Consider the following 19469-nt stretch of genomic DNA (forward strand, 5'->3'; position numbering starts at 1 on the left):
AATAATCCCCAAAGTGGCATGTTAAAGTTTTGCAAGGTTTGTAAATCAACAAAATTTGTAGCATCAATAAACCTGCAACCAGAAAAATTCCCTCTGGGTAGGTTCTTCTTATGGAGGTTTGCTGAACCCCCTATTTGCAGCACTTGAAGCCACCCCTGAAACAGGGTGCTGAGGTTGCCGGTGGTCTGTGCCCCCCAAAGGAGGGACAATGACATGGCCAGGGCTCATGGGGCAGCCAGACTCTGGGCTTGTTTGTGGAAAAGCATGGCATTTCCAAAGGCTATTTATTATTAAGGAAAATTATTTCGTCAGTTGATGGCATCCAGAAACAATGAGCAGAAACACGAAGCAATGGGTGGGTGAGAAGTAAGGTGAAGGGAAACAGGGAACTATTTCAGCTCAAAACTGGATGAAATACCAGGAGAAGGGGGATTATTTTTCCTGTTAGTTTTAAAAACTTATCGTGCCAAGGTTTGCAGCATTTAAGTGACCATGTCTGCTTTATAGCAGTGTGCAGAAATGTGCAGATTTTGCCTTAATTTCCATTAGCCCCCAATAAATGAGCTCCATGATAAGGGATTTGATAAAGCTCTGCTAAGGATGAGAAGATAGGGGTCCCTTTCTATGAACTGCAGGGAAAAATTTTATCTCCGACTCTCCCTCCCTCCCCTTCTCCTGAAAGAGGCCCCTGTGGGGCCAGCGGAGCCCCTGCATCCCCTGGGAGCCTCAGCATCACCCAGACACTGCGATCAGGTACCGGTCACTGGGCGCCACCACCTTCGGGACCATAAGCTAATTTAAAATAAATGCTGAGTGATTTGCCTTCCACGATTTCAAAATGCCAAAGCCTTGCTCCCCAAACTCTGCTCACGCCGCCGGTCCCAATTCTTGCAAAACAAAGAAATCTGTTTAGGCTCCAGGAAATCCCACGTGTTACCGTAACTAATTCGAGCCCAACTGCATTTGTGGTATTGTCAGGTCTTTAGGACCATCCTGTGCCATTCCCAACGTAGGGAAAACCGTGCGTTTAATTATCTTCTTTAATAATTCCATGGTATGTGATGTATTAAACAGATTCCTTATTTGTAAACAAAATCAGAGCCACAAATGTGTGAAGACAGTCGCACTTCCTGGCTAAATAAGAGGCAGACAAAGACCCCTAATGATGCACCAAAATGCTAACCAAAAATGTACTCTTTAAAAAGATCACCAATTTAATGCTTTTTGTATTTCATTTATCAGCCATGTAGTCATCATTCCCCTCCCTACCACCATCTGTACACACTTTCCCAATAGACCATCACAGCTGTCCCGTTTCTCACACAAACAGTACCTTTTATATGCTTCCCAACTGTTTTTAATAACTGTTCTGTGCACAGCACTGTACTTCCTTTGTTTTCTTTTTTTTTCCTTTTTTTTTTTAATATGAAAAAAAGATATATAAACCAAACAAACAGGTCATCACAGCAATCAGTATAGGAAGGCAATTAAAACGGTAAATGCCTTCATGGCCACTGACCCGTCCTCAATGCGCACCACTGGCCCCAGCACACCCAGCGCGGAGCTGGGAAGTTCCCTGACGAAGTTGCTAAGGTAGACGAAGCTTGTTCAAAAAACAACGTACATGAGCAAGACTATTTGAGAAATCCTTCATCCCTTTTAATAAAGAAATATTAATACTAGATACTGCTTATGCAACCAGAGAAAGTTTTTTGAGGCTTTCAAAGCACAGTTACCAATGTAAAGATACCACTGCCTCGTATTTCAGAACCACAAGGACAGAAACATCCCATTTTCGTTTCAAACTCTGACTCACTCCGCTATTTCCAAACGCCCTACACGTCCTGACTTTGCATCACCGGCACTCACGCGTTCCCTATGCCCATCCCTGCTGCCAACGGCGGTGCTGCCGGCACCCCAAGCCGGGCTGGATCGCACACGCTCAGTGGCCCGCAGTGCAGATGAAGGCACCAAGCAGCTGAAGATAACTCTGGCCCAAGCCCCTGGCAAACAAAGCCGCTTGCAAAAAGCAATATCAGGAAGACATCCAGCCGGGAATGGGGAGAAAAGCGGGACCTTCTCAGTGACCCATCTCATGGAAAACCTACCCTACCAACAGGACGTTCAGGAATTATAACTCTATATACTTATTTTTTCCAGGGCAATGCCCACAGCATCCTTCAGCACGGTACAGGGAGATGTGCAAGTCCCACCTGGCAGGGCACAAATAATCCTGAGCCAGGTCTCTGCCTGCACGAAGGGCATGTGGAGAGGTCCCTGCACTCCGCACCACACGGGACTGCAGCAGATAACCAAGCTCCGTGCCGGGATAGGGACCCTGCTTATACCATCCTCATCCTGTGGGCAATCAGCTTCACACCCTGGGGCTGCTCACTGCTGAGAAATACCATCTCATATTTTTATAAAAGAGTTTATTACTAAAGACCATGCATGTGTAAAACAACTGGTCTACTCTCTTAATTCCCATCACAATTTTGACCTGCATCTTTTGACCAGAAAAAGAAACAATACCTATATTTAAAGTGGGCTTTGAACATATTATTTTGCCTATGTATCAGGCTTGTGTACCCACATTGCAAAGAAAGGACACCCTGAGGATGCAGTTCTGAGATGCAACTGTGCATCCCCAAACAGCACTGAGATCCATGGCTGGGTGTTTATAACTGCATCTACTTAGGAAGAACCTAAACCAGAGCTGTTGAAGCTAATACCTATCCCTACAAGGAAAAAAAAAAATGGTCCTGAGCACAAAAATCCCACTTTTTACCTGATTGCCCTGTGTTTTTCCCAACTTTTTCAGCAATATCCAACCTACACTCGCAAGGGTTCAGCTATCAAGGCTGATCCTCCCATAGCCAGGCAAGTTGATTGTGAAGCTTTCAAAAAAAATTATGCAGGATTTACTTTTCAGCTCAGCAACAACTACTTTTTACTTTTAAATACAGAAACAAATGTAAATAGGTTTGTTGGCTATTTTTAATGAAGTCCTCATCACGTCAGGAAAAGTGCTCGTCACCACACAATAAAAGCATTGCAGTGGCTATCCTCCCTAAAAGCGATGCCAACAATAGCTGCGCTTTAGAAAAGCATCCTGATACAAAGAATTCATTCTTCTGATTTACTTGAAACTACTTTGCCTTAAAAGAAAAAAAAACACAAAACCCTGAATTAAATTTAAATTTTACCCTAAGTTGCCATTTTCTTCTATATCAAATTAAAACCTTATTGGGTAAAAAGACCAGACACAATTTCGAGTGAATATCCTTAAGATGAAACCTGATTGACAAGGTATTTCTGCATTAAAATCTCCAGTAAGTGTTCATCTTGACAATAAACGTAGCAAATATCTAACTTCTCTTTTGATACCTTCATAGGGGTTCATCCCTGCTCTTTCAGTGCATTACAAGGTATTTTGTAACACGCGTACTAGCTTTAAACACAAAAATGGTAATTTAACCTGATGCAATGTTTATTTCAAAGCTCACACAGCTCATTATCTGCCTCTCACACACAGAACCAAATCTGCAGATACAGAAAAATACATGAATGAGGCTGTCTCAACACTTTGTACTTAGTTCTTCATCCTGTCTTCCTCCTGAAACCTTCAGCAGACTGCACAAAGTGCCGGCACTGGCCCTGCAAACTCTCCCCTCGCCAGGGCTCTGGTTTAGGGCTGAGCCTAACAGGGTTGTATGGAGATGCCTCCCTATGAAATATTTCTCCCAAGTTTGCGAATGCATTTTGCACCTAGCGATGATCCCTGCAGCCACATGGTTTCCCAGGCTGAGGAGCACTCCTGCTCTCCCATTGTGCGTTAATTAGAATCATAGAATCATTTATGTTGGAAAAGACCTTTAAGATCATTGAGTCCAACCGTACTTAACGCGGGGCAACAGCAGCTGGGATGAGAAGGGAGATGTGCAGTACAGAGGACAGTGCAGGTTTAGACTTTGTTTAGATACTGATGCTGTGGGCATGTTATGAATATGACAAACAGGTGAAACCAAGGAGCAGGAAAAGCACTAGCTACACCTCTGTGGCCAGGGCTAAGTGCCACGGCAGCAGGTCTGGAGGACGTGCTGTAACCTGCAGCTCTCACGGGCAATGCCACATTAGTTTTACATTCCATAGAAGGTGTGCTCCATCCCCACGTGCACTGCAAACCCTGCCCAGAGCCCGCATATCTGGTCAGGGTCTCAAGCAGAACAAACTCACTGGTGCCACTGTCCAGCTCTCCCACAGTGTCAGCGAGAGCTGAGGATGGACAAGACCTACCATGGGGTGTGTGCACGAGGCAAGCGAGATGGGAAGGAGAAACCCACCAACTGGTCCTCTGTAGATTGCACCAGCGGGCTTCCTGCTGCGCCCCATGGGTGTCCTGCTGGAGGAGACCTTGGTGATACACCCTCCTGTGCTGTTTTTAAACAACCTTTTTACATCACCAAAAAGTCCAGAGCACCAGCGAGTTTTACCTCATCGACCAAAAAACCAGCAGGTACCAACGCTCACACAACCCCCTCCAGCACAACCAGCTCACCTGGCCCAATAACCCTGCCTTGGACACCCACCAACCCCACGATAATTTTGTGCTTCACTACAGATATATCTCACCCCAAACCATGAACATGCTGAAACATCCAATCATGTTCTGGCACGCATGCAAAAAAAAAAAAAAAAAAGCCCATGGCAACAAAGACGACAGCTTGCCAATGGCAGCTGCTGCACGCACACACAAAATTAAACTATATTCTTCTGAAAAGGGATATTATTATGGCATTTGTTCCCCCCCCCCATCACCCTCACCCATTCCCTCACAAAATAAAGGGGGAAATATCAACACATATCAAACATTAGGAGAGATGGATTAAAAAAAAAAAAAAAAAAAAAAAAGAGAGAGAGACACTGCCCTGAGGAGGGATGGGATGGAGAACAGGGTTTAACAGGAGATCCAACTGGGATCAGGGCTGGATGCATGGAGCTGCGCTGAAATATTGGCTCACCTACAGAAGTTGTATGGCACATGCAAGTAAAACATTCAGCCTTTCTATTGCAGAAGGCCCACGCATACTGAATTGCACCAAGTTTGGTCAAGCCGGCCCTCCACTATAACACAAACCTGCAAACACATGCTTGTATATGTTAAATAGCATCTGTTGATACCTATCTTCGCTTCCTTTCCCCTGTGCGGACCTGCCTGGTGCCTCCCGTGCTGCTATGCAATGCACAAGATAGCTGTCTCCTCACTTGTGAAGATAAATGTCATATCGGACCTCTGACATCATGTATTCTCCAAGTAATTATTTTTGATATCATAAGAGTTGTACAGGGTGCACAATACAATTAAAAAGTAGAAAGCAAGGTTAATAAGATTATCGTGTTGGTATAATAGGTAATGCATTTTGCAGTATATCCTTAAATCTGCCCTCTCAAAACATAATTAAATAACTGTGATTTATATTTTAAAGGAACGCAGACATGCAGTGTATCCTCCTACCCACATATGCTAATTGCTTTCAGCCCCTAAAAATCACACAGTTGTTTGCAGCTTTTTAATCCTCATGTGTAAATAACCAGACTCAGGTCCAAGTTATGAACAATAAAGTCCAGGAAACTTTCAGAATAGCATGTCATTAAACCTGTCTTGATTTTATCTTGCTAATCTAATGGCACTGATGTGTACCGAAGCCTGCGGGGAAGGAGGAACGACTCCCCAGGGCCCTTAACACCGGCCCAAGAGCCAATTTACCGGCTTGCCGTGACACTGGGAAAGCGCTCGGATGAGGAGGGTGGATATTAAGAACCCAGAGAAGAGACCGAGACCCCCTTAGGAAGAACCTATGGATGTATAAGCACAGGATACCCCCTCTTGGGCCTATCTGTGGGTCTGCATGCACCACGGTGGTACAGGGACCGTGGGCAACATATGCCTACACCCTTCGCTATAGGCAAAACTCAACTGCGCCGCTCTCCATTTTGCACTCACATGTGAGAGTCTGGCACACAAAATGGAGGCCCCCGTGCATTTTACAGGCAGCCGCTGCAAATCCAGCCCGAATCCACCCGCTCTACAGGGGCGATGTCCTCCTCTTACGTGCTAAGCCGTGACAATGTCACATGGAACGATGCTAGCTAGAAATGCTTCCGAAAAATATATAAATACATTGTTATCTCTTAAAAATAAATTACACCACGATGAGGGGATCAATCAGGGTGCTGCCCTTGCAATTGGGCACAAAATGCTGCAGCCCCCCAAAGAACTTGCTGGGATAAAACTGCCCCACACATCACGGGCACCATGACCCATGTGCTGACCCCAGCTGGGCTTTTTATTGGCTACCATAATGCAGGTGATAATTAACAATAACCAGAGATTAAATGAATGAAGAGCATCACATGAACAGAAAACCCAAAGTGATTAAAACAGAATTTTAGTCCACCAACAACTCTTATCTACTGAGAGCCTTCATTGTCGTAAGAAAACCTTCAGGGTCAGCTGCTATTAGAAGACTAAAATAATTTGCCCTGAATTTACAGCCTGTAATTTAATCAGCAACTCCAGCCCTTGCCTGTGCAGAAGGGAGCAGGGGCAGAGCCGGACCCACAGCTCCCAGCAAGGATGCCCCAAAAGCTGTCCTGCCGGGAGAGTCCCCAAGCCCCATAGGGTCCAACTCTGGGACATGTGTGGCAAAGTGAAGGCTTTTGGGGTGGGGTTGAGGGTTTACAGAGCAGCAGGCTGGGGTTTGTTTGCTGGTTGTGAAAGCCTTGGCCAGTGCCTGAACCCGAAGCATTGAAGAGAGGAGGAGCTGCAAAGAAGCTGAAGTCACAGAAAGCGAGGGATGCCCTTTCCTTTACATCCGAATGGGGAGAAAATACATAATTGTAATAATAAATAGCGGGTTTTATGAACAATTAGGATTCCACTGTCTCTTTGAAGGGTTTGAAAAGCTGACATGATGTTTTGGGTTCTCCAGATTCAGCTTTGAGGCCTCAACCAAGAGAAACATTCAGCCCCGCTGTGTACAGCAGTGACCACAACAAAGATTGTGGTTTCTCCCACACTCGCCTTAAATAGATCTAAATTAATGCTATTCATCATTGGGTGGAAAAGAAGGGAAATATAAAAGTGCAGTCTCTTGTAGACAAGCCAGCAGCATTGGGCAACTTTCTTACCAGTCAAAGGCTTCTCCCACTTCTGCACCTCGAAGCCTGCCGGGGCAGGGAGGTATGGAAATAACGTGCCCTTATAACAGCCAAACCCATCACCTGGAAAACATCCTGGGCATATGAAATACGTTTTATCCCGTGTTTATTTGTTGTTGCTGTTGTTGTTGTTGGAGAAAGGGGAAAGCTAAACCACATGACTGAACGCCTGCCAGGGGTTCATGATAGAGCAGAACGTCCCAAGTGCCGCACCAGTTAGTATCTGAATTATCACAGATACTCACCGGCTCAGTTACAACTGCACGGGGAGAGCAGTTGTCCCACCTAAATCCTGCTTCTGTCAGCTACCGCCCTGCTCGCAGCTGCAGAAAGCAGTCAGTCCCGCTCCCCAAAGCGGAGAGCATCGATAGATGGAGATATCTTTCTGCGCCACACGGGGCGTGCAGATCGCCGCATTTTGTGCGCGTCCGTGATAGGTGGCTGCATGAAATTTGGGGTGTTGAGGAGCTGTAGCTGTCATCTCCCCACCTCTCCCAACTGAGATATAGACTCAGGCTCCCACCATTGACTTTTTATGGGCATCTTTTACAAGGCTAAAGCAATGCAAAATCTGCCTTCTCCTGGTATTCCTTGAGGGCAGAAATACCAAGAGATGTCTTCATTTCACTTTTTTCTTTAAAACTATCGAGGTCTCACTGTGGCAAAAAGTAATGGTGGAAAAAAAAAAACAAAAAAACCCCACAACCTATGAGCCCCAAAACATTAAAATCTCAGATGAATACTGAACCGTTCAGGTTCCCCTGGGTGTGCACAGGGAGCCCTGTACAGGGAAAGCATGTGAAACAGTCAGTCAGCTTTGCAGCAGGTATTTTTTGGTAGTAATCTGTGCTTTCTGTAGAAACTAATAGGGACTATTAACGTCACAAACAAAACTTTAAGGACCATTCTGGATGTACACCGGACTAGCCACAGGCTGGAATTAGGTTTTCAAAAGCCTTATACACAGAGAGAATGTCACAGATGCTTTAAAAGTCTTCAAATACGAGTAAAAACGACATATATATTACATATTATCTCTACAGAACAAACACCATTTGAAATGTGCCCCTTTTTAACTACTACTATGAGCTGTCTAAAGAGCATTTTGGTTGAAACTTGGGAGGAAAGGAGAAAAAAAAAACCCACTGATCTTACACCTGCTCTTTAGCAGTGGGAAGTGGGTTCTCAATCTGTTAACATGACCATCTGGCCAATCTGCATATCACGGCTATCTGGATTACTGTACGATGGAATGACAATAACGTAGCCAAAACAAAAGTAAAATGCATCAAAAACTAGCAGTAGTGCAGCCCTTTTGATTTTAAATTAAATAATAAATGTGGTATCACAGCAAAGCAAGAAAGTCAGCTAAATAATTAAAAACGAGCCTTCACTACGGCATAATTAAGTAAACAATGTGGTGTGTGTTTCTATACGAGCCGGCAATAGTTTCCACCGCCGAACGCTCCACTTTTGCAAAGCAGCTATCAGGAGTTCAAGACGCTGCGACAGCTCTTTTGGTGATGTACAGTATTGTCAGGACACCTCTCACATCCCTGCAACATGCCGAACTGGCTGCAGCTATTAACAGGATTAATGCAGTAACAATCAATACCAATTGTACTAAAAGATTACAGCGCAAAGCCTTATGTACCTTTTGGACTCCCGGATACCTCCACGGGTATTTTGGCTATCTGCAGTTGTTTTCTGCATTAACCAATCTTTGGGTTATTCCCAGCGATGCCTCTTTGCAGTGGACCAAATAGAAATATTTTAAATCCACCGATGGGAAGGTAAAGTTCAAGGTCATATGCTATATACTATTGCCCAGGCAATTAGACATTGAGTGTATTTAGACGCTAAGTAAATTTTCACAGCCGCAGAAACAAGTCTGACTTCTTGCATCTTCGCTCGCTTCTATTCTAAACAGGAACGGAAAAATAAGCTCATGTAAATAAAACCCTATCCCCAGATTTTTTTTAAATTTAGGATTTTTAAATGTCCTTCTGAAAGATTAAAAGATTTTCTCTGCCACAAATACCTCGCTAGCTTAATTCTCACCCAAAGCGCATAATGATGGCCGTCCAAAAAAATAAATCGGGCATCTCAGCAATGCCTCCTGGCCTGCCATCCAGCTTCATCCACTGGAGAAGTCTCTAAATATTGTGACCTCTCACAAAATTTAACTACTTCCATTGCAAATCTATTCTCCAATCCGATCACATCAGCAGAAGGAACTCCAAAGCAGTAAAAAACTCCAGAAAGTTCTCGGTTGAGTGCCTACTAATGAACAAAGGTTAACTTTATCTAAAAGGTCAAATGCCTGGTGGCTAAGGTTGTGACCTTAACAACTTAAATTGTGACCTTGCCACGTGCCTAGTATATTGTAGATTCTGATACAGATCATCTGGTAAAGGACCGGTCATAAATTAGCTTTACTGTTTGACTCCCACAAAGAAAACGGTTTGCCACAATGGTTTCCAACTTGTCATTTGATACAAGCGCAGAATAAGTGAAAACTAAAAAGTGAACCCAAGTTCAGGGTATGAAAATGCCGCCTGCTTTTAGTTAAGCAGATTAGAAACTGCAAACTGAGAGCAATACTCTAGATTTCAATACATTTTTTGGTCAACCTCTAATTCACAAAACACTGATCTTCCTTTCCTTTTTTTTCTTTTTTTTTTTTTTAATGACAATGACATGTAGTTTGCCTATTTGCATATTTTTGTTTTCTTTTTCTAGCCAGTTCTTAAAGGGAATAATTGATTTCAGTAGCTTTGTAAGAAGCACTATTTAAAACTGTGCACATGTGTTCCCTTACAGATGATAGTGCCTACTGAAGAAAAAGCATGGATTCAAAGCAATAATTATCGTACACGTTTAGAAGGAAAGGGACATCTTGCTGCCGAAGTCATCTCAAATAAGGGCATCTTGGAAGAGAATACTCCCCCCAAAAAAAAGAAGACCAAGGCCGGGGGGGGGAACACCAAGAAAAAGAGAAGCGAGCACTATGGGTGAAAAGGTCACAATGGTTTTGGCACGTATCTTCAAGCACGTTTCGGAGTCTGTACCTCCTGCCAATACTGGCAACTTCTCAAAACTTTTAAGGAGGTAAAAACATTGTTTAGTGTTTACAAATCTTCTGTACTATAGCAGATGCTTGTCAAATCCGCTATATGTACGTTGACAAGCCTACCTAATATTTGCGCTGGTGACTTCCCCCTTAAGTGGTCCATACATTTGGGGAGCGAGGTCTGATGGAGTTTGAGACAAAGGACCCTTAATATTTTTTTTCTTTTGTAATTTTCCTGTTGCGCACCCGGCACAAGCTGCCATTACTGCGGGTCTGCGGGAACCAATGGCTGTCAACTTGGCCAATGTTCAGGTGTAACAAAGACTGCTGGGATACATCGGAGGGGGGAAAAAAAAGGGAAAAAAGGGGGGTTAAAAAAAAGATAGCCTATATTCAAGGCTTTCGGTACACCTCTGTGAAGCAATATAGACGGCGACCATGCTGTGCTAGCTCCTAAAAATCATTTAGTCCCCCTCCCCGGTGAGGTTTAGCAAGGAATACGCCAGCACACGCTACTGCATTAAGAGCACAATGCGATGCGTGCAATCAGCAAACAACGGCCAAAAACACAAAGTGGTGTGGTCTGTACAAGCGCGTTAGTTACTGCTTACACAAAACTGCAAATCTAACCCAAAAAACGAGCCTAAGCCTTGCACTACGTTTCCGCGGCAAACATCTTGTTCAAAGAACAATTAGTGCAATTGCTGCCTGTTGATGGCGAAATAAATAAAAGTTCGCTATCAGTGTTACTGTTTGCTAACAGTGTGCTGATAAGATGGTATATCCCTAATCATAATATTGAACTTCTTTTATGATGTCTATTGCCCGACTGTTATAACACGGAGAAGATCCCTTCAAGCTCTCTGGAGTACTTACTCCTCTGGGTTTGGCCCTTTTCTCCCCATCCTACATTTTTGTGACCCTACATGCAGGTTAAACCAAGACCGTTGGTTTCTATTAACAACTTCTGCTCTCTGCAGAAGGCTGCTTTTCGCTTAGGAAACAATACGGACCAGTATTTACCGGCACCGCGCTATATATAAATCTAAATAATAAAAACCTGCGTGCCATATAGCACTACATAGTGGTTTTCAGCCGTGGCTATCAAAGAACTTTGTGCACAAGTGCGTCACCCCGCTCTGATATATGGAGGAGGAAACTGGGGCAGACAAAAGGGATGCGAGTCCCTGGTCTCCTCGGGGCCAGTGATGGAACACGAGGGGACCCACAACACCCCAGTCCCAATCTCCCTTCGGTTTGCCATTAACCGGTAATACTTCCTTCACTGTGACCCAACATAAATTGCAGAGTAAATAAATAATTTTCCACAACATTTGCCTACCTCCCCTTCACCATAAATGTACAATATGATTTACCACATCGTGCCAAAGTGCAAAGTAAATTTCGCAGCCTATCTGTAGGAAATACCATGAGAATACTCAAAAGTTATTTCCAAACAGGGATCATACCCATAAAATCACAGCGGCGACACTGCCTGTCACAACAACCACTGCAGGGATTCAGCACAGAAAAACTCCGGGGTAGCCAATACTTTCGCGAGGCCCTCTGAAAGAAGATGGCACTGGAAATGCAGGTGCCCAGTGCTCTAATTTGCTCAGTTTTCTTACAAATATATACCTATATAGAAGTGGTTTCTACTAGTATGATTCCTCTCCCCTCTGCACTTTTTTCCCAGCCTGTCCAGCCGCTCAACTTTTGCAAGTCAGGCTGAAACCCAGGGGGACCTATGCATACGATACATGAAAACTGGGGCCTAGCACTTCACACATGCACATTTTTCTGCAATCTAATCAATCAGAAGAACTACAATAGCATATCATTTTATCCAGTCAACCTACTACACATCATCTGAGCACACCGAGTCACTCTGCGGGCAGGGTGTACTTTGCACTGGAGTCAAAGATCCCAAGATTTTAATTTTCATCACACGCAAAACCATACCCCCCCCCGCCCCCAGCACAATATTATCAAACCAGGAGTTTGTGTCAAGACCTGCTCAGCTTCTAGGTGTATAAATTGAGATATTTCATTGGGGTGGGTGGGTATTAAATGCCTCCTTCTCCCCATAGGATTACTGGGGTTTTTTTTCATGGCCGCTAAGACCTGACAGCTAGGTTTGCTATCGAGGGACTGTCCTCCGTTTTTCCCTCTGAGCCCAATCCTGCGGGATTTACACTCCTCGTCCCATCGCCACGAGGTGAGGATACTTGGTACTCCTGACCCAGAGGCCTCAGGGACCTCTAGCCTTCTCAGACTACTTTGTGCATAACATACATGAACTTTTTTTTTTTTTTTTAAATTAAAATCTATCTGCTTTCCCCCAGAAGCAGGATAAAGGAAGCCGTGTCCAGCTGCGATCCCTCCTAGGACAACATTTAGGATAACACCTGTGAAAGATGCCCAAAACGCCATTAACCCTGGGAAAACGAGAGCTGCTTTTGTGTGGCTGCACCTTAAAAACCCACGAAAAAAAAAGGGAGGGAGTTTTGGCACTCCACTCGCCACCCTGGAAGTGTGATAACCTGCGTCCCCCGCTCCCTCCCCAGCTCATGCAGCTGCCGCCGGGGCATGGCACCCGGCACGGAGATAAACCGAAAAGTTGGAGAAGGTGGTATAGAAAGGCACTTACCTGCTGCGTGCACAAAGTATGCCAAATATAAATCGAGTTCCTTAACAGAAACTCCTATATGGTGGGGCTGTACGCACAGCCCGGGGTTAGAGCACTGTGGGGACTTTACAAGGCGCTCGCCATCAGTACTTTCGAGCGGAATACCTTTAAATAAAATCACCATAACAAGGTCCAACCTCCAGACCTTATCTGCCTGGCGAAGGCAGTCAATTCTTCTCATCTTGCCCTTCTGGTCTGGATTGGAAAGAACGCAACACGGAGGCTTTTTTCCTGTGACTGTGAGAACAAAATCCTCCCGAAATTCAGGCCTGATATCTTTCCGGAGCTTTGCCAGAAGTCTGGATGCCCATTTTTGCTTTACCTCGGGTTTTTCACTTAGCAGTTCGTCCTTCACGGCTCTCTCTTCCTCTTTTGACATGCGTTTTTCATGTTTTTTGAAGTATTTTCTTTTTCGGGCTTGCAGGTTGAACCACGTGTATGCAAACGCTCGGACGTGAGGCAGAAGTGCTTCGATGAAGGGATGAAATTCATCCTGAAAAAAGTTACAGAGAAGGGTCGATGTCACCGAAACCATCCACAAAAATTTCCAGAAACGGTGCTTTCACGCGAGGTGCTAAGGCTTGCCGGGACACTAAGAATTAGGAGGGTGCTTATACATTTTACGGGATGCAGAACTCGTACCCCTCACCGATGGACCCTGACACCGCCACATCCTCGCTTCACCTCGCACCGACCCAAAACCTCCGCTTCCACCCCCCGAAAACAGGGTCCAACTTCAAACAAGCACCCAGGCGGAGATGGTGCAATGATGGGGCCCCTTCCCCAAACTCCAAATCTCTTTAAAAAAAAAAACGGAGAATGAGTTAAACGCTAAAAACCCCACTGCGAGTCCACTTGCGGTACACGTATCTCCCTTTGCTCTCTCCCTGACCCCGCTGCTTGCGGTGTAGCCAGCGTATGCCCGCCAATTTGGCAAATCCTAAACATTTGGATGCCAATCAATGTTTGTATGGGGAAGCCTAAAGTATAGTAAAACTTTCCCTAAGATATATTTGGAAATAGCAGCAGGCAGCATAGTAAAATGCCAATATAGCTGCATATACAAATACAATGAAGGGTGGTTTTCTCTCTGTTTCCTAAGCGGTGGAGGGAGAAGAAAGTAATGCAGCCGATTTATGCCATGTGCACAACAATAACTGACACTAAAATCCTAGAAGAAGCAGGTCTCGCTTTTTTTTTTTTAGTTTTGTTTATATTTATTCAAAAAGGAAAAAAAAAATCTGATATTAGGACAAGCCAAACTCTGAGCCTTTCTGGAACATAAAAAGAAACAGGAAAAAAATGAAAAATGCGGTAACAGAAAGCTTTAGCACAACTTGTGCAAATATGTAAAGAATTATTAATTTTTTCTTTATACCTTGTGTCATATTTTCATATATTTAAAAAGAAATGGCCAACTTGGAAAGTTACTTTGGCCATCCCGAGACACTGCTTGCTTTGTGTAACGATGAGTTAAAGATCACCCTCCTCCTTGGCACAAAAATAATCACAATTAAAATCATGCTGGTGATTTTAAAAAATGCAAGAAAGACCCCCGATTTTGAAAAAAAAAAAAAAAAAAAAAAAGAAAGCAAATCCTCAAAAAGTACTACTTAAATTAGCCAGACAGATCAAAAGGTATTATAATATACTGGGCCACGCTTCTTGTTTTTCTCTGAATAAATGAATGACCGAACTCCTGGCTGCACATAAAAACGTGTACAGCCCGTGGGGGCCTGATCCAGCACCGACTGCTGGGGACATCTCTGCTTCCAGGGGCAGAGTTCTTCCTTCTCTCAGGATCGGGCCCTCCAGGAGGGAAAAATAAAGTAATTTGTGCAACATTTCCCCCAGCATGGTAGAAGCCACCCACTGCCTAGCCTTGGAAGACAATGTTGGGGATTTTTCAGATTAACTAACTTTTTTTTTTTTTTAATTATCCCATTGAGTACATTTCCTACCCAAACCATTTCAGGTTGTGCAAATATTGTTATTAAAACAGACATCTTACGTGCTTTCAGCACCTTATTTGAACTTGCATTTTGTTTTCAAAAATTAGGAAAAAGTGAGAAATCAATAGTAGAAATATCTACCAGTAAAATCCTATCGTAATTGAAGACCTTCTGCTGACTTCCCAAAAGCTTTCATTGCACTTATTCTGAGTGGCCCCTGAATTGTAAATACTTAAATATTTAGGTAATACCACAGTATTTATTTTTATTTTAAACACAAATTGTTAAAAACTACCAAAAACGGCACAATATATTTCATTATAGCACAGCAGAGCGGCAGTAATCACAAGTACTATGAATTATTATTAAAATATAAGCAGGTAAATTAAAATAAATCACTCCAATGATTGGCACATTCCTCTTTCCCCCCCTCCTCTACTGGAAAAGAACATAGTTTCAAATTTCAATAAAGCTAAAAAAAAAAAAAAAAAAAAGAAAAGATTGCTGCGAGTTTGCAGTCGGCAGATTCAAAAAGTGAGAGGAGGCACAATCCCAGCACATGGAGCTGCTCTCACCCACCAGGAGCAGCTCTTGCGGGGGGGGGGGGGGGGGGGAAGAAAAAAAAATATATAAAAACTACAGGTCCCTACAAGCTATTAAAAATAATAAACCCTCCCTCCTGATCCCTCCTGTCCTTCCCCTTCGCCACTCAGTGAGACTTAAGGAAAAAAGGCCTTTTGTCAAGTGGAAGTTTATCTGCGAAGGTACACACAGCAGAGGCTCGACAGACCCACAATGAGCCAGGGGAGCGCTTCAAGCGTTCCTAGTTTCTAAACACGTCTTGGTACATCCTGAAATATTTTAACTTTTCTGCTTTAAGCAGCGCTTTGTCCTGCCTGGTCTCATGTGCTCGGGACTTTTTTGGCTTGACGCTGGATACTATCCAAGAAAGAGTCGCTTTAACCTGCGCTAAAGCTGATTTCTACGGTGTGAACCTGAAAGAGGAGGTAAAAACACCACCACCACCACCCAAAAAAACACAAACAAAAAACAAAACAAACCAAAAAACCAAACCACTTTAAAAGACTTCAGGGGGAGGGGAAAATAAAAAAAAAAGGTGCTTTTTGGTGTAAAGTCAGGGCCCATGGCTAAAGTAAATGAAAAGCACCGTTGCTCAGCGCGCGAGGTGCGCACGTCCCTATTAGACTCCAATGTGTCTTTTCAAAATGGTGTACGAGGAGAAAAGGTTAATGACTCATAAACAGACCAACTTTCAAACTGTCTTGGTAAACATGCCGCTCCGTAAAAATCGCACCGCTTCAATCTCGGCGGCGAGGTATTAGCAAAGTCGAAGTGGAAATAAAAGCACTCGGGACTGATCAAACAAAATTGGGCTGGAAGCGGGGGGGGGGGAGCAGTTTCTGCATAATACAATTATTTATTTCTATGTTATTATAGCTTCCCCCCAAAGAAAAAGTTTTGGAAATGTGTCAATGCAAGCATGCTAACAGATGTGCAGCCTTGTCTGCAGCCTCGCTGCAAAATATCAAGATTTTAAGTAACTGGTAGAAAAGGAGATGATCTCTGCCTTTCCCCAAGTTAGCTTTAAGGGAAACTTTCAAAGTATTTGATGAAGACGTTTGCTTTCCCCCCACGATCTTTGATGGGTCACCTAAAAATAAGAGGCACCAGAAAGCTGGTAATGCGAGAATAAAAAGTTTTTTTTCATTGCACTACTCTCCAAAGTTTGAGGATACAGCTCTTCTGTATCCTAGCAGCACCTAAAATTTGGGCCGCACAATTCTGCACTGCATATACCGAAATTCTCGACTGTTCTTCAGAAAGGTGTAAAAAAAAAACCAACCTACGACAAAAGAGCCCCAAAACCCAGCCCAAAGGCGCCTGCAATAACGTAACACTGCAAAGGAGTCCTTTGAAACAATATATTTCTGCTGATCTTTTTGAAATTAAGCCAGCTACAGCGACCCTTGTTAATATTTTTACAATCCATTTGCTTGTAAATCTATTAGGAGATGTGCATATGTTCCCCAACTATTTCCTAGATCTTCAGCAGATATGTAAATGGAACAATGTTTAATTTTTCCTGACAGATGATAGAAAATGCTCCTGCCATTTCAGTTCCAGTGCTTGGATAAATATGCTCATAACTAGGATTTCTGTTTGTTTTCCTTTTCTAACCCACTTTCGAAAGCTTCCCTTTAAATCTGAACCAAAACTTAAGACAAAAAAAAGAAAAAAGAAAAAATCTCTGTCCCAAAACTCATACCAATAAAAGCTCCTGAAATGAAAAATAGGAAATCGCTTGCAATTGCTAAGGGTTCGCCCCCTTTTTCTACAGAAAATGACAGAATCACCTAATTGATCCTTCGGAGGGAAGAGTTTGTCAGGAGGCCTCTAATCCTCGTATTACTTTCCAAACATGCAACAAGAATGCAAGATCTTCCAAACTGAGTAAAAGCACCGTGGTGCCTGGCTTTTTTTTTTTTTTTTTTTTTTTTAATTTAAAAAACAAAGCGGGAGGGGACGGGGGACTGGGACAGGGAGCGACCGGCCCATGGATTTATTTTCTCTCCTTAACGTGCAACTGGGCCTACTGAACCCAAGCAGCTCCACGTGCAGATGCAAAGCGATGCGGTACGTCGCTGGCCCTGCGAGGAGCGGATTGCTGTCCCTCCTGCAGAAGCACAACTGACAAAAAAACCAGGTATTTTTCAGAGCTGAATTAGAGGCACAAACTTTGGCCAGGCAGAGCGTGGAGTGGCATCCCGCGTCCTCTGCAAACTGCCTCCGCTCCCGTTTTCCTCCTGCCTTTAATCGAGTGTGTGGTTTTTAAGCCCGGTGGGGTTCTGTGCCCCCGCCGACCTGGTTTCTCCTCAACAGGCACCCAGAAATTTGGGGGAGGCTGGGAAAGGAGGGGAGGACGACGGCGAGAGAAGGGGATGAAACTTTTGCAGCTCTTCAGGCTGCCTGGGAAGGCTGCTTCCCCTCTCTCTGCATTTCCTTGCCTTTTTCTCGACGGAAAGAGCCTAGAGAGGCTTTCTCACCGGGAGAAAAAAAATATTCAAATTAAATTAATAAGAATAATGTAGTCAAAATCTCCTGCAGGAGGAAATAATCTGGGGTTTGAGTCCACCACAAAGCATTTCCTCGTTAAACCATTATATCCTGCTAATTGAAGGTGTGTAATTTAGCGTCCTGCAGCAGCGCGTGGGGAAGGCGGGGGGGGGGGGGGGGGACGGGCGGCGCTCCGCGGCCGCGCAACTCGGGGGCACCGCGGGGTGACCCCCTCTTCCCGCCCCCGCGCAACCCCGTCCCGGCGCAAGCTGGGGATGCAAAAGTTGCGCCGAGTCCCGCGGGGGACCCGATCCGCGGGCGGGAGGGTCGCGGGGTGGGGGGGGGGTGGGGAAGGACACGACGCGACACACGCGGGACAAGTTTAGGGGTGTCCCCCCCTTCCCGGTCCTGTCCCCAGCTGGGGCGGCCTCCGAGGTTGCGGAGGGCACTCCGCGCAGGGGCGGCTGCACCGCGCCGCACCGCAGGAGCGTTCCCAGGTGCGGGGGACGGTCCGTCCCCGCGGCCGGGGCGGGGGGGGGGAAGCGCGGAGCCAGCGGGGCCGATCCCGCCTGCGTCCCCCCACCGCGGGAGCCCGAGCGGGGAGCCCGGGGGGTGCGGGCCGCGCCGTGCCCGGCGCCTGGGGCTGGAAGAGGCGGAGAGGCTCGCAGCGCTGCCCGGGGGCGCGGAGCGGCGCGGCGGTGCGGGGCGCTCCGGCGCGGGCGGCGGCGGCGGCATCGATCGCGGATGACCAAGCACGGCGGGGCCGTGTGGGGCGTCCCGCAGCACCGCGCCCGCGTGGCCCCCCCCGTTAATTAAACCATTAATAAGTAGGCGCCATTAGCCATGTGCCGATACAAATGGCCGTGCGGGAAGGGGGGTGGGGGGGTGGGATGCAAGCGAAAGGCAACAAAGTTAGTTTCGGCGAGCTGCGTTCGTGCCCCTTCCCCGGCGCGCACAGGCGCGCACCCCCCGCAGCGCCGGCCCCATCGCGCCCCGGCAGCCGCTTACCTGGGTGAGACAGAGCGGAGAATACATGACTGCTGCGGGGGGCTGCGGTTTGGAGGTGTGCGTGTGCGGGGAGAGAGGGAGAGAGAGAGGGGGGGAGAGAGAGAGGGAGAGGGAGAGAGAGGAGGGGAAAAAAAGAGAGAGAGAGAGAGGAGAGGAGGGGGAGCCCCGAGCCTGCTTCTTGCTTTCACATTTCCAACTCTGCCAAACTGCAGCCAGCGCGGAGCCGCTCCATGAGCTGAACTTTAACCCCGCCTCGACTTTCCCGCACTACGCGCTCGGCATGCCTGCCCCGCGCGCCGTTAAAGGCATAGCGCACGCTGCGCGCCCCTCCGCCGCCGCGGCCCCCGTTCCGCGCCCCTCCGCGCCGCGCCGCTCTGCGCCGCGCCGCCCGCTCAGCGCTCCGCGCCGCCCGCCCGCGGGGGCGGGGAGGGGCGGGGAGGGGGCTGCGGCG

At 45.9% G+C, this 19469-nt stretch overlaps 1 protein-coding gene across 10 annotated transcripts in view; it reads right to left on the reverse strand.

Annotated features, from left to right (window-relative positions):
• Nucleotides 1-19469, reverse strand: part of NFIA (nuclear factor I A) — a 256557-nt gene extending 237088 nt beyond the window's left edge. For 2 of the 10 annotated variants that reach the window (XM_064454949.1, XM_064454947.1), the window contains exons 1-2: nucleotides 19019-19449; nucleotides 12945-13476 (exon numbers count right to left, since the gene is read on the reverse strand). In XM_064454949.1, coding sequence (XP_064311019.1) covers nucleotides 12945-13476; nucleotides 19019-19045 — 559 coding nt within the window. In that variant the 5' untranslated portion in view covers nucleotides 19046-19449. Of the gene's footprint in view, nucleotides 1-12944; nucleotides 13477-19018 lie in introns of all 10 variants that reach the window. The other 8 variants (XM_064454943.1, XM_064454942.1, XM_064454944.1 and 5 more) reach the window with 8 other exon arrangements.

The sequence above is a fragment of the Phalacrocorax carbo genome, chromosome 6, assembly GCF_963921805.1.
Source record: "Phalacrocorax carbo chromosome 6, bPhaCar2.1, whole genome shotgun sequence".
Lineage (NCBI taxonomy): Eukaryota > Metazoa > Chordata > Aves > Suliformes > Phalacrocoracidae > Phalacrocorax > Phalacrocorax carbo.